The following is a 27068-nucleotide window of genomic DNA, read 5'->3' as shown; positions in this document are numbered from 1 at the left end:
AACACATGATGAAGTGCCTAAGAAATACAATCCTGAATAACCACTCCTTCCTGAACACAACCTTTCCATAAAAACACGCTTTTTTTTCCCAAAGGGCTACACTGCAGCTGTAACCTGCGGGAGAAACCGAGTCTCCTGCTGACAAAAACAGCGCATCCTCTGATGCAGGCAAACGCAGAAGTGCAGGCATTATATGACAGATGGACAAGGGGATAGAGGATTCATGGGAAATCTCAAGGGTTTGGGGAGTCTCTGAGGCAGACACAGGAAAGGAGGGAGTTCTGGAAGGAAAAGGAGACACAGAGATATGAAAGAGAAAGGGAAGTCAGCCAGACACAGGGACCATGTAAAAGAAAGACTGAAGGGTGTAGGGAGGAAATCCTAGAAGGAAACCAGAGAAAAAGAAGGGGAGGATGGAAAGGCCTGGGAAGCAGAGAGAGGGAAGCACCTTTTGCACATGAAATCTACTCAGTGGGGCAGTACAATAGGTGCCTGTAAGCTCCATGTTGTGGGACACAGGCCTGGGGATGACTGCAATATGACCCAGAGTTTTTCTTACTTTCATTGTTTTCATTGACACTGTTGCCATTGGAACGGGGAGTCAGGTCGGGCAGCTTCTCCACCGAGTGTTTCCTCAAATTCTCCATCGATATAGGTTTAAATGGCTCCCGGCCGACACACACCAGCATGCTGGGGCAGTGAAGCAGAGCCTGCATGCTGTCAATCTAGAAAGAGAAGAGCAAGTGGATCACCATGAGTTGATAGAGCAGAGCTAGGTTCTTCCAGGCCTAGAATCAACTGACATTTAGTTGTCATCTAAAATAAAATAAAGGTGGTTCTGGAGAACCTCAGGGCCTACAGAAGCCTGTTGGCAGGCTCTGTTGCAGTGTTCTTCCATTGAAAGAGAAGCTCTGCCATGTTTTAATCAGATTGCCTAAGGTAGGGAAGGGGTGGTAGAGATTGCCAAAGGGAGAAATATCTCATTTATTGCAAGGTTTTACATCTTCTGGGAAAGATTCAGGCATAATCAACGTGGTAGTGAGGAAGGGGTTGGAACTGGAGGCTTTTCAGTTCCCCTTACAGAGAATTTTACCTTGTAATTCTTCTAATTCCTGTATGGGGCAGCAATTAATACCTGGCAAATGCTTTATTCCAGATAGACCATAACTTTTCTTCCTTCCTCTGCTCAGGAAAGGACAAAAACTATGACTTCCCCTGATATTACCTCAAGTACTGTCTCAAACATTACTTCAAGAATTGCCGCAATACTGGACAATGTAGGACATTGCCCCTCAGTGTGGGAAGTGTCTGTGAAAGACTCTCCATTCCTCCACGAGAACCCAGGCTTACACACTGCCTCTTCATCTTCACCGCATGACTTGTTTCTGGATTACACACCAAGCCCTTCATGTCAGCTGCAGCTAGTAATAGGGAGCAGGGCTAGGCATGGTAGAAAGTCACTTTTCTCCAAATACAACATTTATCTAGGATCTAAAGGAGCAGGAATCAGTCTTGTGATGAGCACTGTCTAGACAAAGCCTGGCTCTCTCTTCTATCTTGCTTCTGCAATCCCTTATTTGTAAGACCGAAGTTAAGCTCCCAGGTAAACCAGTTGTTGGCTTCTAAAAGGATGAGAGGGTTGTCTTGCTGTCTGAGAGAGCCTTAGGGTGGCCAATATCTGCCAGCTTTGTGCTGTCAGGGGTCTCCACAATACAGTTCCTTCCTCCTCAGACATCAAGGGAACATCTCTAGACCCTATGGGGACTCATCAATAAGTGACCATGCAGTAGGCTACCAAGATGTTGGCTAGCACCCATGGTGGGCTGAGCACTATCTTGCCTGTTAGATGCACCTTGACCTCACTGTGTCATTTAATCATCAGCCCTTTAATTGGCAACTGAGTATGGAAGAGAGCAAATCTCAGAGGAGCTGTGATGACAGCTCTGCAGTTGTCACACGTGCCTGACATAACAGACCGTGAAGAAAGGCCCTCACTCTCTAGACATTCCTACAGCAACGGAATGAAGAATCAGGCCCCCTTCAGAGCCCAAGCCCTTAGTTTGTGCAATGCCTCTGGGGTTTTCTGAGATTAGGGATTCGAGAGGTACTAAGAAAATAGCGCTGGATCTTCTGCAAATAAGAGGAGAGTGAATGTGTGGTGGATGAAATAACAAGACAGAGACAGATAAAATCACACTCAAGACCCAGTTAAACACTTCTGGTAATTTTCCTTATGGTAAAGCATATGGCATCAACTTTTTAGTGGGAATATACTAAAATCCCATTGTCTTTCCATTATTTTTATTTACTGTTTGCACTATAACAACACTTGAGACCTGAGACCCATAGAGTTTGTTGCTATAAAACCCACAGTAAGAGAGGCTCTGCTCTCTAAACCTTATATGAAACACCACTGTGTGTAAAGCAACAGAACTGCTGAGTCTATGTGATGAGTACCATGAAACGGAAACAGAAAATAGCCCACAGATTTCAGTCTATATATGTCTACTGCTTGCCATTTGTCAATAAATCCACTCTGGCCCATGTATTTCTAAAGGAATCATCTTTCTAGCTCACTCAAAAAGTGTATAGAAAGCCTATAATTTAATAAATGACAATATTTTGAGTAGCATTTTGCTGCCTGTGTATTTCTTTTCCTTCTTTACTTTCCTGTTCTTTTTTCTTTTCTTTATTCCTTTAGTGAGAACTTTTTCTGTGTCCTCATACAAGTAGAAAAAAGATGAGTGTAAAAAAGGAGGAAGAGAAAGGAAAAAGCGAGAGAAAGTGGGGAAGATAGACATGAAATCTCTTCTGACCCTAATGTAAAACAATCTGCCTTTAAAACCCCGCAAAGTTTAGGAACTATTCCTATTTGTAAAGGACATATTTTCAGCGAAAGCTATTTTTTGCCCAGGACATTTCCTCACATGGTACTGTGTCTGCATATAGATACTTCAATCACACTCATCACCGCTGTGTTGTGTGTGCAGAAAATAGATGGTGCCAGTGACACAGCTTCAGGAATCAATGGAGCTGAGCCAGCTGAGTTATTTAATTTATATATACTGCACCAGCCAAATCCTTTCATATGGAATACACTTGTAATGTGACTTAAAATAAAGGGTCTGTCATGTAGTATTTCTGGCATCATCAGCGCTTTAGCAGTGTTTATACATACAGCATAGCCTTTCTTCCTAATACCTTGTAAGCTTAATCTCTTTGAAATAATAATTGTAGAAATTCATTTAAATTTGAGAAATAAGAACTTTGTACTGCTTCATTTTTAAAAACATTCTGGTAGTTGTAAAGGCAACGGAAAGTTTCCTGAGAGTTAGATAAATAATTTTTCTCACATTGATTTTGTTTAATGCAATATCCATTCCGTCAGGGCAGTACAGGACTGTGGAGCTGGGAAAACAGTTCATCTCAGTTTGCTCAGCACAGACCTTTCCCACACTGCTGCATGAATCCCATCCTCTCAACAACATGTCACTGTCTGGGCTATACAGAGGACAACTGTCTTCGGGGCAATCAATATGGCATTTTTCACAAGTGCTAAATTATCTCTAAACATTATGTCCCCTCTCAGCTCGCTCAGCCTGCCCCAGGATGAGGTCCATGCATTGCTTCTCAGATTTGCTTCTTTTTAAGGAATATATAAAAATTACTTCTAATGTGAAGGGATCACATCCCGAACCTGCAGGCATGTCAATATCTACTCTTGCTCCTGAATGTGCCGAGTGAAATATTGACCCAATTTCAACCAGCGGCAGAATTTCCTCTGGCTTTTCTGGAGTCTGCATCACATTGCTTACAACTAGGAAACAAGGCAAAACCAGGGAGCTTTCTTTTGCTGTCCTGCAAGAAAAGTGATTCTGCTCTTCCACTTGGATGTAACAAAGACCAAAGAGTTATTATGACTTGTGAAACTGTATTTTCCACGTACTTTCTGCCATTGATTTTCATGCTGAAGGAGGAAACAGGACATCAAACAGAAAATTGGTGAAGTGGCTTTGGAGCTCAGACTGCAAGATGTGGCAATAGCACCGTGGTGAAAAACAGACACAGTAACTCTTCATATTTCAGAAGCACGGGAGCCCCAGAGAAAGAGATTAAATATTAGATCTGATTAAATGATGAGAAAATAATCTGATGTTGAAGTGCTGTTCAGGATGGGTAAGAGGTGGGAATGTTCTTGCAGAGAGGACACTGTGGATTCCAGCATAGGGGATGTTGTTCAAGGCCTTCAAGGCCTCCCCAAGCACAGTCCTAGTCTCTCAGCAGTTATCTTACTGTACAATTATTTGTTCTGCGACCTAGGATTTGTACAGTGCTTTTATAGAATCACAGAATCATTTAGGTTGGAAAAGACCTTTAAGATCATTGAGTCCAACCATAAACCTAACACTGCCAAGTCCACCACTAAACCATGTCCCCAAGTGCCACGTCTACATGTCTTTTAAATACCTCCAGGGATGGGGACTCAACCACCTCCCTGGGCAGCCTCTTCCAATGCCTGACAACCATTTTGGTGAAGAAATTTTATAAGTGACTTCTATAAGGGAACATACTGTCATCACCTCCCTTGGATAAGTTGAGACAAACAAGTAACAGGCACCCTTCTGTAAATGTTGAAAACAAAGTACAGGAAGATAATAACTAGGTTTTGCTTCAGATTTTGGACATCTAAAAGTTAGGTGTGTAGGACTGAGCTAGTCAGCCAAGGCTGTAGAGTCCATGTAGAAAGGGCAATTTCTGTACTCTGGGTTGGACATTTCTCCTACTGTGAGACAAATAATGCTCTGGAGGTGCCTCTTTCTACCTTGCTCTTATAAGAGTACCTTGGAATGATTAGGAGAGATGTAGATATCTGTCATGGTTTTAGCTGGGATAGAGTTAGTTTTCTTCACTGTAGCTGGTACAGTGCTGTGTTTTGGACTTAGTATGTGGATAATGTTGATAACACACCAATGTTTTGGTTGTCACTGGGTAGTGCTTATAGTAGTCAAGGATTTTTCTAGCCTGTCATGCTCTGCTGGGTACACAAGAAGCCGGGAGGGGAGGGGGCACAGCTAAGAGAGCAGATTCAAACTGGCCAAAGGGATAACCCATATCACATCACGTCATGCCCAGTACACTAACTGGGGGGAGTTGGCCGAGTGGCGTCAGTTGGTGAGTGGTTGCATCGCTTGTGTTTGGTTTTGGTTGGGTTTTGTTTTTTTTTTCTTTCTTCCCCCAGATTTCATTTTTGCCTCTCGTTATTTTTCTTTTCATTATATTATCATTATTATTATCAATAATTATTATAATTACCATTATTATTATTATTGTTTTATTTAAATTATTAAACTTAATTATTAAACTTATCTCAACCCACAAGTTTTTTGCTTTTGCTTTTGCTTTTCCGATTCTCCCCCCCATCCCAAGGGGTGGGGGGAGTGAGTGAGTGGCTGCGTGGTGCTTAGTTGCTGACTGGGGCTGAACCACGACAACATCTAAACTAAGGCAGATTAACTCCAGCCACCATGACTACTCAAGAGTTATCAGGCTGCATCGTCTGAGCAGAATATTGAATATCAGTCTCAGAGTCTAAGGCCTGTGCTCCTTCTTGAAGGCCATATTATTTCAATGATTTGCTGCTATTAATTGCTATTTTAGGAATACAGTTGTCATTAACTTCAGCTGTTCAATATCACATATCTCATAATCCTATGTAAGTACAATCAGTAATAGAGCATGTTTGGCCAAACATTATAGGTCTGGCCTGAAGCAAGGAGTCTATCACTACAGTAAAAATTAAATTTTAAAAAATATGTTAATATTTATATATGTATAATTTATTTATTTATAATTATTATAAATGCAATATGTATTTATATTATATGATATATACTTTATTATTCTTATTTTAAGTATAAATTTATTACATATATTATATATGAACAGTATATTATATAATATCTATTTTATATATAATACAAATGTATATATTAAATATAAAATAGGCCCTTTCAATTCCTTGCAGTCAGTGAAAACGCAGGACTTCATTGTTGTCTGACCTTTATTGTGTTGGATTATTTATCTATTTATTTATACAGGAAATTCTATTTAAACATAAGAAAAAACCTTTTTAATTGTGCGGGTGGTCAAACACTGGAACAGGATGTGCAGGCAAGTTGTGGAGTCTCTAACCCTGGAGATAGTCAAAACCCAGCTGGACACCTGAGCTACCTGCTCTAGTCGACTGTGCTTTGAAAAGGCGGGGGTTGGATGAAATGATCTTCAGAGGCCTCTTGCAACCTCAGCAATAATGTGATTCCATGATTTATTTTAGGAGTGGTGGTTGTAATTTTCATAGAGAGCAGCCTGAGGAAAAGCATGGTGCAACTCAAAGAGTAGAAGGTAGATTTTCTTATCTGCCTGAGCTGTCACAACCAGTGGAGAAAAATAAATGCCTGTAGGGTGGGATACATTTTGTTCTAAAATAGCAATAAAACCTTAGATATTTGGTGGTTTCTTTTAAGGCAGGGGGTAGATCATAAAATGAGCCAGTGAAATAAAATGGTGGCTACTGGTTGGTCAGCGCAGATTTTTTCCGACATTAAAGTTTTCTTTGTTTGCTCAGAGACGCCATTATCTTTTCCGAGCAGTAGCCTGTAAGGAAATCCTTCTGGTAAACAGATTCCCCACTTCCCTCTGGCTGCCACAGCAAGATTCTTGAGTACCCATGCCAGGATACCATATTACAAGAAAACAGTATCATATCCCAGTCCAATTTAGCCACAAAAACCAAAGGCAACTGATTGTGAATACTTAAAATCCAGGGATCCCTTGAAGGAGTCCTGGTGGAGAGGGGAATATCCTACCCTATTATTTCTCCTTTAACTCACCTCACTTGATTGTAAATCATCTTTTACAATCTAGACCTCTTGCAAACTGGTGGAGGACAATATTTCTGTGGGACAGGTTACTTCACCCCAGGAAAGCCACCTGATACAGGTGCTAAATCCCTCATTGGACATGCCTCCTCTTTCACCAACTAGAGAGAAAGTCAGTCCTCTCAATGCAGTTGTCTAAATATACATGCCTAGAGCAATTTGAGATGTTCTAGGGTATGTAATATGTGCATGAGGATGGTAGACAGGGTACAAGACTGTGCCCCACCAGACTATCACCTGAAAGCTGAGGAGGAAACGTCTAGCATATTCATATAGAGACTGTTAGAAAGTTGTTTTCATTTGCAAGCTGAACCTCAAAACATAACTTCGAGGATATTTTAATCTATGATAAGTGAACAGTTAAGAATAAAATGGAGGAAAATGAACGGTTTATGATAAAGATCTTTGATGAGTTAGGAAAGAGTTCCTTTGGATCACTCAGGCCCTATTCAAGCCCTTCTTTGAGTTCCCTCAGTATAATGACCCTATCATATGAGCTTAGGGGAAGGGTTGCTCACAGCTAAGGTGCTTGAAATTCAGAGACAAAATCCACTAGGCAAAATGTACAGGGAACAACCTCTAGCAGTTTGCACTTAGTGGGCTGAAATAGACACCTGTTAAAAGTTTTATTGCATAATCTTTGAAAACGAAATTAAGTTTCTCCATCTTACTGTAAGACCTGATCCAAATCCCACTGTAACAATGGAAAGAACTTTGTTGACCTGTACGGACTCTGGGTCAGAAACCAAGAGAATTATGGAGGCTGTAAGTGAAGTTCTGGACCAGAAAGCAGAAAACTTGTTGCCAATACTTGCCTCTGTTGACATATTTTTGCTCCTATCAATCAACTTCTGGCCCACAAACCACTGTGGTGTCTAAAAGATCAGGTGCTGCCTTGTGAAAAAAAAAAAATGCAATTTGCTGTGCTTTGAACCTTTGCACAGACTCTTCCAAGGAAATGTCAGCTGTGTCTTTAGGTTTCCTTGAAGTCTTTGTACTTCTGACAATGAAGCTGTGATTTTTCAAAGCGGTAAGACTTTTGCTTACTTGCTTACTTCATCGTCTCATACCACAGGAACTCCCTGTCATGGTGGGATGTGTCATGTATGTGTTGGTTCAAAAAAAGCTAAATGTTCTTTCCAGTAAGAATATTTCATAGGCGTTACTCTAAGGCCCACTGGGGAGGCCACCATGTGTGAGGTGGAAATGAAAGAACATCCTCTCTTCTGAGCTATGTCTTTCTTTTCTTTTCAGTTTGGGTGCTAACCATTGGAGGATGGATTGTCTCCATGAATGTTACTGTACAGTACCCACCACAAAGGGGCTGTGATCTCAGCAAGGACCTCTAGGTGCTACTGCAACACAATTAATAATAAAATGTCATCAATACCTGAACAGAAGACAGACAACCATAACACCCCTATCATACTGAACTCTGCTGGTTGTTGTGGAGAGCATGATATCCTCTGGCTCTTCCCAGAGAAGAAGGAACCTTTGTAAACCTTACTCACCTCAGAAGCTGAATATAAATACCAGTTTCTGATGAAGGTAAAATGTAGGAAATACCCTTTGTTTTCCCTCTGCTGGCTACAGGCCAACCAAAGGCATTTGAAAGAGTCAGGGAGAGAAAGACAGAATAGGGAAATAACGCAAGGCGTGATTGAGATCACAAGTCCATAAGCTAATCCACCTTCCAAAGGAGGGCAGAGATGCAAGGGAGAAACAGGAAAAGCTTGTAACAGGCATGTTCAAGAAAAGGCTAACGGGCTGAGTTCATTGCCTATCATGCTGACTCATTGCCTTGTTTCCTTGTGCTCTTTCATCTGCTCCCTTTCGTCTTTCGTTCAGGCTTATTGGAGTGCGACCAGCCCTTTTGTTTTGTAGTTGTACTTCATTCAGTCCAGGGGGATCCAGGCTTTGAACTGGGGTTTAATAATAATGATCTTGGTTTAACAATAATGAATTTTGTATTTTGTTCATGCAAAGAACCCATTTTCTCTTCCCTCCTCCAGACTTTGCACTGGAGGAATTAAAGAGTGGTTCTTCTGGGGAGTGGTTTTTAAAGCTATGCTAATCTGTTGGTCAGGAGGTGAATCACGGGGTGTTGCCACTCCCTGCCCACATACATATTAGCAAATTAGTGGAAGAAAAGACGGTGGAAGGTATAGGAAAGTGCATTACTTGACCTCACTTTCTCTAACATCATCATGGGCAACCTCGCCCATGGCCTACCACAGTGGAACACCCCTTTTCCCATCTGCGGAGAGGCTGGTGGACGTGGCATGGGTGTGTATTTGATGAGCAGCCAGAGGGCTCTCCCTGCCACATCAGAAGGAATGCAGAACAAGAACTTAAAGTAGGGAACTACTGCATAGAAATGGACCTAATCATCTGCAAACTGTAGCACCCAAACGATTAGTCCAGAAGCAAGTACGCAGCATGCCTTCCTCTCCCACAGCACACCAAAACTCACATGGTCCCTACATACCACATCAAACCTCAGGTGTCAAAATCCACATGCAGAAAGCAGGACAGATGCCAGTGTCCTAGGTTCCTGCAATAGCAGGTAACTCACTAAACAGAAATTACATGCTGCTACCTTTATCTGATGCTTATATTATGGGAATATGGCCCAGTCCATTGCTTCAAATGCTGAAATACACCAATATAAGATGATTTGTCATACCAACGCTTCTAAAATATTAGCATCTTCTAGAACTTCTCAGACATGAGCTGTCTATTTTTCTGTTTTGACCACTGTGTAAAGCTGCATGAAAAATGATAGCTTTGGGGATTGTGATCTGGAAATCACGCCATGAAGCACTCAAAACAGCCAAGTAAAATATGTGAAAGATAGAGGAATAATGCACTGCACCGCTTTCTCAGTCAACCACAGGCAAAGATCATGTTTAGCTATTGCACTGCTGGCAGCTTTTCCTGGAGTACTCACAGATGCCTTTTCCCTGTGTGTGACACTTTGCACATGCATAAAGAAAATCTTCTGGGTTTGGCCCTGGAAATAGTCTAGATAGATGTGATAGATGAACATGCCTTTCAGCAGATCAGAACAAATCCTGCAATCAGAAGTTCAGTGGCCACTGGAAATTGTTTGGGTAGCAGCAGAAGAGAAACCTTGCATGGAAAAAGGGGAAGGAAGAAGAAAGACTGAAAAAAAAAGTATTAAAAAAGCAGAAAAGTTTTTGAGAAACAAGTGAACAGGACAAAAAGGGGAAGAAAACTGATTTACAGCTCGGTGCAATTTGGAAGACAGGCTGCTAGAATCATGAGGGCTGCCACAGATACTGCATCTGTGGAGGATGAGCTGGTTCCTGATGAAGACTATGGGTGTCTTCCTGAGGACTTCAACCGAGCGCTGGATTGAGTTGGGCAGGTCTGCACATCACACTGACTTCATTTGCAAGCTTTGGATGGCCTTTTCCCTACCCACCCATGATCCTGTCAGTCAAAATGAGGTCTGAGACTGTTCTAGTTGCAAATCAGCCAAAGAAACAGAAAATTGCTGGTAAGGGTACAAATTTCAACATAGAAGAGAGGAAGGCATTTCTTAGAAAGGTTTTGCTGCAGATATTTTCCACCTTCTGACACGCTGCAATTCCTCACTAAAATCAGAGTCTACCACCTGCTCCTTTGGCACTGGGCACATTAGATCTGGCCCATCCAATATCAGCATTTGAAAATCATGAGTCAGACCAGCATCGACCCCACCCCAAGCACCTGCCCTTATCCTCTCTGAGGGCAGGATTAGCTTAAAAATTGACGAGCCCTGAAAAATGCTAAATGCTTGGCTCTTGCGATTCGCCTGGTGGTGACTGAGTCAGTGGGAAGGATATGGTTCATGACTTCAGGCTTTTCCCCATGACCAGAAGTTCTCAAAATTTACTCTTTTTATATGGGCAATATCTACACCATGGATGAAAAGTTACTCCAGCTGGAAGTTGTGGGGGAAAGGACAGAAGCACAACATAGATGTGTTCCAACTAGCTGTAGGAGCTGGGACTGAGTATATAAACCCTACTATTTCTAGATCAAGCTTATAGATCCATATAGCGTTGTTCCATGGTCTTACCATCCCAAGTGTCTCCTAGCTTAAACACTTGTGCGTTGCCCTTCTTTGAGCACTATAGATACAACCTATGGACTCCAGAAGCTCAGGAAATAAAGAGAAACACGTCTAGCTGAAACCTAGGGGTTTGAATAGGAGTTTTCTTGTTACTGAGTCCAGGGTTTCACCCTCAACTTGCAAAGTCTGTAGTACAAACGTGAAATCTGGCAAGCTCTTTACTTCTACAGAATAGAAGTAGCTCCCCTGATGTGAACTGAATTTATCTCAGAGAAGACGAGTCAAAAGAGAACCAGACCTTGCTTAGAGTTGCAGCAGAGTCCTTTGAATTCTCTGATCAGGATCCAAAAGAAGCAGCAAATTGATGGAAATGCAAAACATGCTAACTTTTCCTCTCCTATTATTGGTAAAAAAATCCAAAATCTGAGTTTAGAAAATTCAAATTTCCCTATAAAAAAACACTGCCTCTCCTCCAATAATTCTTTGCAGAAACAGTGATTTCTACTTAAAGTACTTAAAGAAAATTCACATTTTTTCCAGGAGAGGGTGGAATTCTGCTATTCTTTCTGCTCTAGGTAAATGAATAAACAGGAGCATCATGTTCACAAATATTACTGCATATACTCAATAATATGATTAGAAATGTCTTTTCCCTGGATGAAATTCAAAAGAATTAGAAAGTAATTACACTTCGCTACACTATTATTGAAAGAACAAAATCTCCTCAGGCTAAGGGAATCATTTGCATTTGGTATATGTTAGATAAGAAAGTATTAGATTTGGTATATGTTAGATAAGAAAGTGGCTAGCAAACGGGGTCCATTTAACTACATCTCGTAAGGCACTGGGCCAAATGATTTCAGGGCATCTCAAAGTCTCATCAAACACACCTGGATATGAGTCTTCTTATGGATCAGGTTCATGGAAAGTTTTGCTGAGGTCTACAGATCGCATGTGTAAATCTCATTGGAGTCATTGTGGTTTTGGCATGGAATCAGAGAATATTGAACCTGAAACCTGTGGTTTGTTTTTAGACTGTGAGTCACACACATGGTGGGTAGAAAGTGGTACAGCTCACTTGATAACAACGGTTTGCACCAGATGAGGGGCTGAAATTGGTTGCAATTATTCATACCTGAACACAGCACGAAACCAAGTGTCACAGTGAATATGTCAACATGGATCCAGAAAAATTAACTATCCAAAGGAGGGAAATTATAACCTTTCTCCTCTTATTGTTTATATATTCACCACATTTTAAACCAGCTCATTTGCCTCCATGTATCTCATTTCCCTCTTACAGTTCCATCAAGGGTCTTGATGACGCCTGTCATTAAGACAGATGAACTTGGTAGACAGCCCAAACATGAGTGGCCTAGAGGATGCCTACGGGCAGTGTACAGATGTCCTAGAAATGGCTATATGGATGTGTAAATCTGAGTGAGGAAATGTGTCAGACAAACCTGTTTCCTGGCCTTGCACCCTAAGGTCGCTGTAAATGCAGTCATTATCAAGAATGATTTAGCAATAATAGTTAGGCCAATACCTTTACTAATAACAGCTAAAAATAAAAGTTCTGTCTTTACTACTGAATGAAACAATTCTGGATCCAGGGTACTGGAACAGAGTTGCCTTTATATTGTTAAAATGTTAGAATGGCCTTCGGTGCATTTAAATAATCCTGGATCTGCTGGCACTCTCCAAAGCAATTCCTGGGCAGATCTGGGAGTTAACACATGGCAGGGACCTTGCCTAAGAAGTAGGTTGAATGGGGACACCCAATTTTAAAGGCTGTAGGAAATAGACCCTATTTTGGAGGCTACAGTATTTATAGGCAGTGCCATTTGGTGCTGGGGCCAGAGCATGTGCCCTGATACTGTTCCGTCTGCCAGAATAGCTGTACCTCATGGTGCTACTTCTGGCTGAGGAAGATCTTAGCCTACAGGTTGCTGGAGACTGGGAAGGTACACTGGGGAAAGCATCACTTAATATGTGCCTTTCTGTCTTTCTCCAAGGCTGCTACAATCAGCCACTGCCAAAGATAGCTTGATTTGACCCAGAATGGTTAGTCTTGCCACAGCATCTAGAGTGTCTCTTTCCAAACTCTACATAAACACAGAAGAAAAATGAGGGTCTTTACCCCAAGGAGTTTCTAATAACTAATCCCTTACAGTTTCCAGTTAGTGGTGCCTGAGGAAGCATTCCTTAACTCATGATTGCTCCCCTGATTAACTCGCACAGTAATTCTCTGATCCCTCAAGGAAATTTTGTTGCATAGGGTGTTCATTCTGCAACGTTCTCACTTGTAGAATCTAAGGCAAAAGAGAGTCTTTCTGGTCACCTACTCTGCCTTTATACATAACAGACTGGATCGGATTTACTCATTAAATGTAACAATTTACGGTCAGTCTTGAGTGCGCCTAAGCAAAAAAACATCTAAGTCTTGGCCTGACTCCAACAAACATAAAACTAGCCACATCCCTTGGAAAACTCTTCTGACGGTTGATAAATCCCATTTGAGAAGCTCATGGTAATTGCCACCAGTAGCCATAAACTATGTATACTATTTGCCATAACACAATGTGGTTTCAAACACCATACAAGGAGTATTGGATTCTAAGGAAGAATATGTTTTTGTTTTTAATTTAAGGTAGTCAGTAAAAGGAAGCCCTAGTGACTCAAGACTCAGTGCAGAAATCAGGACATCTGTGACTAGACACACAGTCATGTTGCTGCGTTCCTGTGACTTAAAGAAGTCTTAATGACTGCTCAGCTGGTAGACCCTGGATAATTGCCATTTGTAAGGGAAATCCTCTGTTGCTGTGCAGTTGCTGTCACATAATCCTACACGTCACTTCTTATAGTTTAATTGCCTGTGAGGTTTTTCTGGCCTTTCTATGATCTCTGTCTCTCTCTTTGCCCCTAGAGGCATTCTTTCCTCTCCAGAGACAGGTGGTGGGGATCTGCACATAGGTGCATCCTTCTGTGGTTTAGACCATGAAGAAAGAAAATCCACTGGGTTGTATAAGAACATCCCAAAACAAAGATAAAAATTCATCTGATGGAGAAGAAAACCTACAGATTTTACTCTACCTTTTTTTTATGGTGATATCTGCTCTCAGTAGCACACCTGTTTCTTCTTTAATGTAGAACTGATGTCCCTAGTAAAAACTAGGAAAGCTGCAATTTTCAACTATCAGCCAAGTGATCTTCAGATGTAGAGTCCCATGTCTTATGTTTGCTAATATTTAAATATCTGTAGTACTTTAAAACAAGTGTATGAAACCTTGGGCCTGGGTTCATTCCTCCTAATTTTAGGTGACTAGTCTGAGTCAGTCTTCCGATGTTCTTCTATAGTCAATAAAGAGAGGCCGACAGGCAAAACGACCCCATCCTAAGTGCCTAATAAGTTGATCAGATTTAGATGAAGATGGTCTAAAAGTCCATCTTTTAGTGCACAAACAAAGTTTCGCTGGCAAGTTAATGACATATCAATGTTAATCTAAATAACAAATTTCTCTGTTTGGGCACTATTTCCAGTTAATCACCTGGAAACCAGTAACTAGTGCCTTGACCTGAAAAGTACTATGTGATTTACACTTTTTACTTGCTGAAAATTTAACTGATTTTTCTAAGCTAAAATCAAATTAAATTCCTCCCTAGTCCCATAGTCATCAAATTACTACTTTGTTTTAGAAACTGACAACAAAAATCATGGTTAGTTTGAGAAAAGGGGCCCTTGACGGTGCTGAAATCAGTGCCCAAATAGTTCAACATCTATTCACTTCTGTGGGACTAGCTTTTCCTTCCTAGTAGGCAGTCTGCTTGATGCTTAAGAGTAAAAATACTGGTTTCGCCTCATTCAAGGCGTCAGGGGTTAGAATGAAAATTCAGATGTGTAAATTCCAATAGAACCACTCTGGATTTACACTTACGTTGGAGTCGGGATTATTCAATCACTGTTTTTACTGACCTGAGCTTTGCATAATTATTACAGGCTAATTTTCAATTCATAGCACTGAAAGACTTTCTGACCTAAGAGCAATGAAGGCCCCATAACCCAGGCCGCAGAAGAAACAACCAGCAAATAGACCGACCTTTCCCAGGAAGTTGATAAAGTATAATTTTGAAGATATGTGAGAGGTAAATAAGCAGACAAATGGGAGCAAGAAAAGGCAAAATAACAGTAAAATACATGTGATCACAAAAGCAAGAGCTCTTCTGGCCTCCAATGGATCTTGATGCTACACCACCACCTTTGGCCTTACTATGAACTTTGTCTGTGTTAGGATTCTGCATAGCTGCCCGTGACCTTGTTCTATGAAAAAGAGGTAAAATGTTCAGTTCATCAGCTTCATGAAATCACTAACATTTTTTCCTTTTCAGGTAAAACCTTAGGCTAAAGCCAATCTGAAAAAAGAATGAGACAAAGTAAGAGCTATAAAAATAAATAATACAAGTTTTATCTGGAGAAGAAAACGTTCTGATGTGCAAAACCAGTGAAATTTGCAGTCCAAAAAGTTTATTTCCCTGTGAGTTATGATTCAATTAAACTTAGAGGTTTACTGGAAACATTTGTGGACTAGGTGGACTACAAAAGGAAGAAAACACTTTTCTCTGCTTGTTCAGATCAATACTGCATGAAAGGATCACAAGAAAACAACCCTGTTCCATGTGTGTCTAAGTTTATACCCACATAAAGGTATAATAGGAAACCAAAGACTTGTAATGTTGAAGCGTTCTGGATTTACTCAACAAAATGGTAAGGAAATTAAAACAGAGGCACTGGGACAATATATGCCAAACATACATTATGGTGCAGAGATGATTTAAGTTAAATATTTGAGTTTAGATCTAGAGCTACAGTAGTAGAAGAAAACAAAAACAGATTGAAGAGGTAACACTGTCAGGTCTATGAATAGCACTTTCATTGATGGAAGAGATCAATTCACTTGTAGGAGAGGAGATTTTTCCATTTTTTGTGTTCAGTTTTCAAGAGATAAAGGGAAAACTGCCAGCAAAAGAGACATTGTGATCTTGCTTTTAAATGCTGTGAATTATGTAATTCTAAATTAGACAAATACAAAGTCAATGAATCAGTAGTCCAGATTACTTAGGAATGAAACTTACTGTTATTCAGCTAATCTCTCAAATCTTGGTAATGAATGTCAAAAGTTACTGTTCCTCCCACTCCCAGCCTCCTTTCCAAGAAATAGTGGCCTCTGTAATAAGGCTAGGTATAGATATGTGATAAAAGAAGTTAACAGAACTATTAAAAGACAATTTGAATTATTATTCAAAGAGAATAATATGAGAAATAAGCAACAAGATATATGAAACATCCAGACACTTTTGAAGAGTCATGGAAAATGGAGGCAATGTTTTCATTGTCTCTAACAGAAAATGCAAATGTCAGTATAAAGGCAAGTTGTACAGTCAAAATTAATCTTCAGCACCAGTGGAAGTAAGTTATTTCAGGAAATCCCCCAAACTGTGAGACAAATTCACCATTTTCACCATTTTCCTCAAAGTATCTGGTGAAAACTGGCACACAATCAATTGTGTCCAGGGAACAGAGAACCTGAAGATGAGGTATGACAAGAAGACTTAGCCATAAGGCGGGAAATGGTTTAGAGAATCCTTATGAAAGGAAAAGATTGGAAAATCCAAGACATAGTGACTCTTTCTGTGGTTTAAATGCTTTGCACCTGAGACTAGAGTAACAGCTCCAGGAATTCCTAACAGGAATGACCATGGAACGAGCAGTAATGAACGGTTAAAAGGCAAGAGGTAAATGATTGAAATTAAGAATGGCCAAAAAATCACTTTAAAAGATTCCCTAGAAAGGCTATTAATAATCACATATTTCCTAGGTATGTGTAAGCTGATAACATTGATCAGCTTGGACCCATAGTCACCTATCAGTGCGAGATCCTACACATGAATAAAAGGAGTGCAAATTAAATTAATAAGGTGCAGAAGATGAACTGCCTATTGACAAGATGGTAATGAAAATTTTCACATCCAAAAAAATAAATCCCGTGGGACCGTGGAGAGATTACATGATGGTGTTTGGTCCACACACACATTTCTACAGATGGAAAACATGGAGAGAAAAAAAGAGAAGGAACCCCTGGGATTTATTGTGGAAAATATCGTTATCACTACATAAAGAATTATCTTAAACTCTGTTGCATGCCAAAGAAGATAATCTAGCTGCAACAAAGAGCATCAATATCTTTTGAAGTGATGTTCATGTGCAGCTTGGGCTGAACCATTTCCAGAAACAAAGGCTGAATTGGGGGTGGGGATGCAAAACAAGTGATAAAGATGTTGACACTGTCTCCTGAAGAGACCTACATAGCTTGTCACTTAAACTGTCAGCAAAGTTGTTAGCATGCAAAATTTAATAGGTGCTGTCAGCTTCAGATACTCCACAGTGACCACTTCTGGTCAGTTAGTACCCATGTCATTCTAGCCATGTCTTGGCGCATTGGGATGAGATCGACCTCTGGAAGAATAGGGACCTTTAGGCAGGATGATCACTGCTGCAGAGCTGAGAATGTAAAAGATAACTGCATGTCTTTAGATTAAAAGATGGAGGTTGAATAATAGAGAAGATACTGTGCTTTCTGAATGTGTATTTATTGTATATCCCAGCAAAAATATTGGTGGATATAATGGCTAGGAAGAAAAGGCTTTATCATGACTAGAGGGAAAATTGTGGGAAACTCATTTAAAAATCACAAGGAGAACATTAAGACTGCACTAAGAAGTCGGAGGCAAATCTTTTCTTTAGAGAAATGGGTGAAAAATCTCAAAAATGGAAGAAATGAAGAGGAAGTTACTACCACTACGCAAGATTATTATCTCCATGTGGACTGAGCAGGAGTCCAAGTCTTGAAAACTGGAGAAATCAGCGACAAAATAAAATACTTATCCATAGATTATAACACATCTGCACCACAGGCAGCAGGGGTGGGTTTGGGGTTTTTTTTTTTTTGTCATTTGAGTTGGCTACATTTGTAGTAGTAAAGCAAACAGTGCCAGACCCTGTGCTTCAGAATGGAGGTCAACTGAAGCAGCCTGGCTGCTCAAACACAGGCTGGCCACATCCAAACAGTGAATGGTCCCAGACCCTAACTCTAAACTGCTGGGAGACTGTTACTCTGGGACAAGACCAAACCAGGGAAAATGTTAAGAATTTAGCAGAACAGAGAAGAGAGGGATGAGATTGCACTCTAAGACTTTTAAATTTAGTACTATAGTTGTAGCAGCAAACTTAACCTTGCAAATAAATTGGTGGAAGCTAGAAAAAAAGAACCTAACTAATTCTAAAGGCCTCTAGACACCTATCTTTGGCCAGCTCCAAGCACAATGGTCTGTCAGCTTAGTCTCAACAGCAACATGGGAGCTTAGCCATTTACCTCACTTACAGAAACATTTAAACACTGCCATTCAGGTAACTGAATCTGAAATGAATCCAGCTCCACGTATCCTCAGTCATTTAGAGAGTTACTTGGACAGTTGATGTCTGAAGAGCCTATTTCTTTCCATTGACTGCTGAAATACCCTAGGGCATGGGATCTGTCTTGCCTACCATGCAGTTGCCTCCATGTGGGCCATTTTGTTCTGCTCTCCCATTAGGAGAAACACAGACTGTAGACACAGTTAGAAAACATGAGTCCCGCAGTAGGGTGGCCAGCTTTCTCATCTTGGATTTAGACAACTGACCCTTTAGGACATAAAGTTTGAAGAGATGAATTGTCTATTTTGCTCATCCTAAGCCATGTTGGGGTTGTCCACAGCTAAGTTTCCTCTCTTGCTCCTGGGTCTTTTTTCATAAATCACCGTTTTCTGCAGGACCCTCAGTTTCTCTTCAAGATTGCAGTTTCACTTGTCTGGCATATGTGGAGCGGCACCATCCTTTCCCTGGGGTTTCGCCTCATTTCCCACTGCAGTCAGGCTGACACTCTTCTAGCTTCTAGGTGAGTAGGGTTGGGGAAACTGTAGCAGTAAGACGTTTGGGAAGGGCATTTTCCTTGTATGTTCCAGCTGAGAACAGGAAGCTCTTTCCAGAGTGGTGGGCATAGCAGAAAGCACTGTGGTATGACATGTTGCCTCCACCAGGAAAGCTAGCTTAAGGCACCATTATCCCCTCCCTCTCTCCTTCATGGCTGCATATTCCTGTCCCTGTGTCAGGTCAAAATGATCTGGATTAAAATATTCCTCCATTCCCCTCCCCCTCCTGGATAGTGGACCCCAAGTCATGTCAGTCATCTAGTTCAGAAAGTGACACCACAAATGGTTGTAACATTACCACTGGGAGCTGGTGCATGGCACTGTGAAGGTGGAAAATGTGGCAAGGAGCAGGGTAACTGCTCCACCTGGCTGCGTTGCCAGGGACAAGACAGGCTGATGTGAGACCTCTTCGGAAGAAATGGAAGTAAAAGTTAGTCTATGTTACAAAGAGGTGGAGAAGAAGTCAGGAGAATCTCAGGTTTGCCAGGGAACTCCTCTGGGAACAGAAGAAAAAAGTAGTGCATTGCCCTGAATTTATTATAAAGGTCCACCCCAATTGGCACATTCACCAAATCATCAGCACAAATGCAACTCCTGATCCCACATATATCCTAAGTATTTATGCATTTATTAGTTATATTATGACAATGCTGAGGATCCCACATCATGAGGAGTACTGTCTTCTGTTAGGAACTATGCAACCACAAGGTGCTACCTAAGGGCTGTCTTATTTTGTTGAATTCCTGGTTATTAGACACAGAAAAGTTAAGCCTCCTCCCATCTTAAGGACACACCTCCCAGGAGAGGGTGGGAAAGTCCATTACCAGAAGTTTCTGCATCAACCCTTCATGTAATTAATGGGGAAGTAACTAATGTGACAGTAACTACACAGGCCCAAAGAACTAAGGTAATGTGGGTAAACTATTGGCCCCATGAACTAAAGGATTTGCATCACAGGGAATGTAAATGTTGATGTGGTAACACCTGTTAGAATAACTGACCAGCAACAGGTACCAGAGATACTTGCCTTCTTCCCATCAACAGTGTAGAGCTTCCTCACTGGGAATTGCAGGATCTCTGAAATCTCATCCAGGAGGGTTTTGAAACTCCTAGCATTTCTGCGGTTCAAGATAATTGAGCGCCGAAACCCACTTTCTCCATTCTTAACTAGAGTGATTTTCTTGGGTATTCTGGGGCCATGCTGAGTGAAGGGTGTGGAATAATCTTCAAGCTTGCCCTCCTGAGCTGCTCTTCTCAAGGTACTGGAGGGACGACCAGTTCGTGGAGGGCCTGGCCTGTGTCCCCCAGAAGTAATGCTAATAGGCTTGACATATTTCTTGTCAGAGCAAAGGTAGCATCCTCCATCCTCCAGCTGGTCCAGCTCACTGATACAATGTATTCCTCGTGGGGTGGTGATGGTCCGTACCCCAAATGGCAGTGGGACCCTATGAGAGAGGTCATCCATGAGTGCATTGAAGCTCTTGAAGCTTCGCTGGTTGATGGCCATCTTGACTCCTGCAAACTGAGGATCTCCACTCTTGAAGAAGGTTATTTTTTTGGCTGGGGGTACCTGGGTGACAGTGCTTGTCCGAGCCACGGAGAGAAAGGGCTGCTCATAGTTGTAGGAGTTGGTGGTTGACAGGTAGTCAGCAGGCACCTGAGTCATCCCTCTTCCTTAAAGGTAACTACAAGAGAAGCAAAAACAGAGCAGGGTTTGTCTGAGTCACGCAGAATCGGTGCCTGAGTAGGATGGCAGCAAAGTTTGCTTTTTTCTCACAACGGTTTTACTATCTACACTTGATCAAGAGCAGATTGTACCAACATGGAGTTATGAACTCACTGGCTCAGGTAGATAGGAGGAAACACAGCAGGAAGAGTAGCCATAACCCAGCTCCTCACATTTAAACCATCCTTGTCCTGCAGATGCCAATGGGAATTCAGTCAGTTAGTCGCTCCTGAGGCACAAAAAAGCATGAGTCAGACCCCAAGCAAAACCCGCAAAAACTGATATTTGTGTATTGCTGTCCTTTTGAGTTTTGTGTCTTCCCTGCTTATATTTTTTGAGGTTTTCTCTGAAACTATCAAAGCCAGTGATTACTTTGGTTTTATTTTTACAAGCAGAGGGCTGAAATTCTCATGTAACCCTTTAACCCCGTGAACCGGAGCATAACAAAAACCAAAACAAAACTGAATTTGTTCATGTAGCGATTGCACCTTGCAGCACACAACCACTCCTGAGTGGACAGAGGGGCAGAGTCGCCTGGTTTCAGAACAGCTGCATGTGGCTGGATGAAAATCTATGGCAGTTATGGAAACAAATATGGTAAGAAATATCGCAAGATGTCAAACAGAACTATGAAAGTCAGTTCTGCTAAACAGTGGAAAAATTTGAATTCCGCCTGGTAAGCACAGATGTGAGGAGAATGAGCTGGCCAATTCGTGTCAGAGCACCTGGTGTCCTTCACTTTTAAAAGCTAACCTGACTTTAGTGCTTAAGTCTGGAGGTTGAAACCCGCCTTTTGGAACCCAAGTGCTTTTAATGTCTTTACCATGATGGAGACAGATGGAAAAGAGACTGGACCGTGCTCTTTCTTGCTTACCCTTATCAAATGCATTGTCTTAGAGGTCAATCACTCTTCAGACCCCACATGGAACGAAACTACTATACCAAAAAAGACATTGCTTTATTTTTGACATGGAAAAAACCCAAACCCCGCTATTTACAGCTGCTAAAATATTGGCTGTAATGAGTATGTCAAATGTCTATTTCATGCATATGAACAGTGATTCCCAGTTCACCTTGAGTTGGTAACTCAAATGGAGTCTCTCAAAATGGCGTTTAGAGATGTCATCTTCTGATCAGAAGTTACTGCTCACATATAGGCAGCAAACCATTTGAATTGTTAGTAAGAAATACAGTAGCTTGTCCTGTAGCATGCAGAAGGTGGTTCTGGCTAAAAGCACCTACCTCCAATTTACTTTCTACATTATGTTTTCAGTTGATAGCAGTTTTCTGTGGCAACTTAAAAAAAAATCTCTCACAAGAGAGAAATTTTTTAATGTTCACAAACGACTTAGAAAACAATGAATGTATTTCTAATGGCAGGTTTCCTTCAGTATGCTCCTGGTTACACTTTTTGCAGCAGCTGAATAAAGTTCTAGTTTCAAGAAAATAGTCACGCTATTCACAAATTATTCTTTGGAGAACCAGTGTGGTGACCACTGTAATTAATGGGAATTTTGTCACTGATTGCAGAGGTGCAGCATTCAAAATGCTGTAAATGCTTATTTTCTCCACATTTTAGATTAAAACCATTGTGTTCTTACTATGCTACTTTTAAGTGACATATACTTTGTAATACAGCAAATTCACTCCTGCAATAAATGGAAGTTTAACCTAGGCTAGCTGAGAAAAGACATTAGGCACATTTGAAAGTTTATTATTTTGAAAAATCTCTGCTTTTATATATCCATGTACACTGACAAAGATTTCAGTATGATTTATTCTTTCCAAGTACATATTTCACCAATTATTCACTTATTTATTTCCCAGTTAAAGCTCAATCCATCACCCTATCTTCCACAAAAACAAACCAAAATAAAAACAAACAAAAAAAAACCCCACCTAATTTCTCTATTTTTTGACAACTTCCAGAAACTAACTTTTTCTCCATGAGTGCCACATTAGAGCTTTCAGACACCAGCAGCATAATTTCCAAACAAACCCATTATCCAGACAAATTGTAGTCCCTGGACCCGTGGTGGTCCACAATATGCTGGCTGCAATCCCAGAAATCTAACTGCTTCCCAAGGATTTATTCTACTTTTTTCAAGCTGTTAAATTATACCGAAAGAAGTATAAAATATAGGACAAATCATAACATGCTTTCCCAATACTGATTTTCTTTGGGAATAATTTCACAAGACTCTTAATGGATCACCAACATAAAGGAATATTGTCCCTTAAGTTTTGGGTGATAGAGTTGGTTGCCCACCCAAGCCTAGATGGTCTGTCAGACCTGCTCTTATGAAGCACTATATTTGGTGAAGAAACAACATTCCTCAAAAACCTTGCATGAAATTCCCACAGGGAAAAGTTTTGTATTGTCCATTTGAAGTTTCAGAATGGGAAGGGGATTCCACTGAATATCTGGCAAATCAACAAAAATGGTCATATTGCCCAAATACACATTTTTACAGATACATAAAGGAGGAGTCTTAATGCATCTGTTTGTACTTACATTGAAATACTTCATGCCTCTTGCTCAGGATGACTTTTTCTCATAGAATATCCAAGAGATTTAAAAAAAATCAACAAAATAATAATAAATTTTAAAAAAAAACCAACACAACCAACCACCTCCAGGTTCTAATGTACTGGACAATGCAGGGAAAAGCGTTGGCAGGTTGCATGCTGTCAATCAAACTGTCCTCAAAATGACTGACCACAGCTTGGAGGGTTAATCAGGACTGTGTTGCTAAGGATAGAAAGAAAAGCTACCTAAGCTGCTGGAGAAGGCTCTCAAATCCACTGGGGCTTTAAGCACAGTTTGCCCAATCCTCCTCTTGCTTGTGCCCACGTAACTCAGGTATAAATCTGACTCAGTGACACTCCTCTCAAATCATACCAGTATCAGTGAGAATGCACTCAGGGCCAAAGAGGTAATATCTTCCACTTGCATAAAGGCCTGCGGAGATCTGGCTAACTTTCTTGAGCCACCCCAGTCACCAACTCATCCACCCACCCACTCACCAACTATATTTGGAATCAGATTTATCTGTTGGGTAACTCTAGGGGAATCAATGGAGCTCGAGTAAAGATGATGGTAGCTTTTAAGGCTTTCTGTGTATGTTTGTTACTTCTCAGCTGGTTGATAGTCACTTACTCAGGACATAGATGGCTGACATTCATAACAATTTTTCAGCGAAATACCTTAACAGGAAAGTCTGGTGACTCCTAACCCAAATATTTTCAAGTTCATGGCAAAGGACAAAGTCAGATTCTCAGATGAATGCTCAACAGCTCGGTCACTGAGATTTGGGCATGAAATAAGGACAGACAAGCAACCTGTCAATGATAAAAGATGGGAAATTACTTGTTTTTTCATAGTTCACCTATGAGAGCCTTCCTGCTTTCACTTACACTCCCTTTTTGCAAAGAAAAAAACACAAAAGAGAAAAATTGATCAGCTAGACTCAGGTACAAAATCAGCGGGAAACCTCACTTTTGTATGGACTGGAATTCTTGTCTTCTAACAATATTTATTCATTACTTAGTACCCATTGCACCTGTGCACTAATGTCACTTACAGCACTAAGCACCTTCTTTTGTAGAAAGAAATGACTTGCAGAGATCAGACTCATAAAGGGCTTTTACTGGAAGGGCAGGGATTTGGGGATCCTGCAAGAATAAGTTCATCAAGTTTTACATCTCTGATCCTCAACATGAATCTTCCAGATGTAAGTTAAGTGTTCGAGCCATTACACAGTCCTCCTTATACAGCATCACTTTCCCATCTGTTGGCAGCACATCTTTCACGGTGCAGAGACCATTCCTGTGGGATCCTTGATTGAGAAGAACAAGGTCATCTCTCTGTAGGCTTGCATTTACTGTAAGATGTCAGCAGCTCTACTGGAAAACTTGTGGGAGTCTATCCATGGGAAAGATAGAACCCCTCATGGGGGCCATTCTACTCAATCAGGACTCTGCCAGGCAGCCTGACCACTGTTTTTCAATTTCCCACCACAGTTCAAAATGATGTCTCAAAAAGACTAAATCATAGCAGGCAGGCAAGTCATGCACATCTAAACCCTATCAAACCTCCCGTCCAACTTCACCCAGAGGAAGCTATGTGACCATATGGTTGGGCATCCTTTATGTGATCCCTTAGAATCACAGAATCCCAGACTGGTGGGGGCTGGAAGGGACCTCTGGAGCTCATCCCGTCCCACCCCCTGCTGGAGCAGGCACCCCCAGAGCAGGGGCACAGGGCCGCGTCCAGGCGGGGGGTGAATGTCTCCAGGGAAGGGACCCCACAGCCTCTCTGGGCAGCCTGTGCCCCTGCTCTGGCACCCGCACAGGGAAGGGGTTTGTCCTCATGTTCAGGTGGAGCTTCCCGTGTTCCAGCTTGTGCCCGTGGCCCCTTGGCCTGGCGTTGGGCACCACTGAAAAGAGCCCGGCCCCATCCCCCTGACACCCGCCCTTCAGATATTTATAGGCACTGATGAGATCCCCCCTCAGCCTTCTCTTCTCCAGGCTGAACAGACCCAGGTCTCTCAGCCTTTCCTCACGAGGGAGATGCTCCAGCCCCTGATCCCCTTGGCAGCTCTCCCCTGGCCTTGCTCCAGCAGTTCCCTGCCCTTCTTGCACTGGGGGGCCCAGAACTGAACACAGTACTCAAAATGCAGTCCAAAATCCAGTACATCTTAGCTAAAATCCAATACATCTGCAGCACATCACATCAACCTTCACCTTCTGTCCCTCACTCTAAGTTTGTTATCTCTGAGGGTTCTTTGCAGCCTTCTCTCTGCTGGGGACATAGAAGAAGAATAATCCAGGTACCACCCTAGCAAGTGCCTGAACTGAGGCAGGGGAGCTGTCAGAGAATTTGACTCAAAGGATTTAGCACCCAGTCTATAACCATTACCTGAGAGATGAGAAGGCCTTTATGAGGAGCATCCAGACTTAAACACTTTAAATTATCAAGAGTCTATCCTGTCCAGCAGCAACAGTTCTGACAGTTAATCCCACTTAGTGCTAAACATCTGTGCTTTTTCTCTAGCTTGAATATGCCTAGTGTCAATTTTTGTATGGCTTTTGTTGATAAATTAATGTGCAGACATTTACTGGAAGCTTCTTTCCTCATACAAGTAATTGTATCATCCGTTTTTACAAAGTGATTTCTTCCAGATAGAAGAAAAAATGTAGAGGTGACCATTAACACTTGGAATGGGGCTGGTGGAAAAATCCAGGTGTGTGTTCTAGGGAAATCATGAACAAGATTATTACACTTGAAATTTTTCCCAGAAAAGGTGGGAGTTTCTGGCAAGAAAGATGAATCATCATTTTGTAAGATCTAACAACGTTTCTCTGAAAAGGATCATTTCAGTTTGCTCTGTGCTCTTTTTGAGAATGAAAAATATTTTTTAAATGCCAAAGTGATCTTATTAACAACGAGTACTATGGTCTGTCCAAGCCAAAGTATTGTACGGAGAATGACAAAAGTTGACACATTTGATTCATAAAAGAGAAAAGCATTGAACTGGAAGGCAGCGTCTCCATTTGCCTGTGATTATATAAGAACTCCCTGCAAACAAAACAGGTAGATTTTATATTTTCTCTCAATGTATTTGTTACTTAAAATTATTTGAAAAGGATTGTCGAACTCTGTGTAGGGCTTGAAGATTTTAATTTTCTGGAAAAAAGGTTTCTGATAGCCGACGCTGCCATTCTGTTCTACGGCTGAATGACCGTAAAACACAGTGCCCATCTTCACCCAGGATCTCATGTTACATACAAGCAAAACCACATCTTGGTGGGAACAGTGCATTAATAATCACAGCCATTGAAACCATCGTTTGAACCACACTGCTGGATCGGTGAGCTAGAAGGCGTGCTGGAAATGCAAGCCTCTGTCTTCCGTGCTAAAACCAACCTGGATTTGACGGCACCTACAGCTTATGCCATTGTCTTCTACCATTCTCACAGAGGAACATGGGCACATCTGTCTAAGGTTTTGGATTTGTTACATCTAAGATAATTTATTTCTTTTCCTTCTCTTCTGGGATTCAGTTGGGAATCTACCATATGGATATCTCCTCCTCTATTACACCTGTACTGTGCACACATCCTCTTCCTTACAGGTAAGGGCAGTCAGGGTCCTAAGCAGAAAAAAAGGCACTGTTACCTCCTCTCAAGTCCCCTCTTAGAGTACGCACTTACCCAAGCTCTTACATTGGTGTCGGTGCCTGTGATCTGGAAGTTTTCTTACTCAAAACAACAACATAACAGTTCTTTGCAGAGCTCT

General features: G+C 41.3%; 1 protein-coding gene across 1 annotated transcript in view; it reads right to left on the bottom strand.

Annotated features, from left to right (window-relative positions):
* RP1L1 (RP1 like 1) overlaps nt 1–20707 on the bottom strand; it is a 29136-nt gene extending 8429 nt beyond the window's left edge. Inside the window, exons 1-2 of the mRNA XM_064448583.1 lie at nt 20069–20707; nt 560–725 (exon numbers count right to left, since the gene is read on the bottom strand). Of these exons, the coding sequence (XP_064304653.1) occupies nt 560–725; nt 20069–20707 (805 nt within the window). The remainder of the gene's footprint in view (nt 1–559; nt 726–20068) is intronic.
* Nucleotides 20708–27068: the final 6361 nt, after the last annotated feature.

This window comes from Phalacrocorax carbo, chromosome 3, assembly GCF_963921805.1.
Source record: "Phalacrocorax carbo chromosome 3, bPhaCar2.1, whole genome shotgun sequence".
NCBI lineage: Eukaryota > Metazoa > Chordata > Aves > Suliformes > Phalacrocoracidae > Phalacrocorax > Phalacrocorax carbo.
This window is presented reverse-complemented; position numbering and strand designations above follow the sequence as displayed.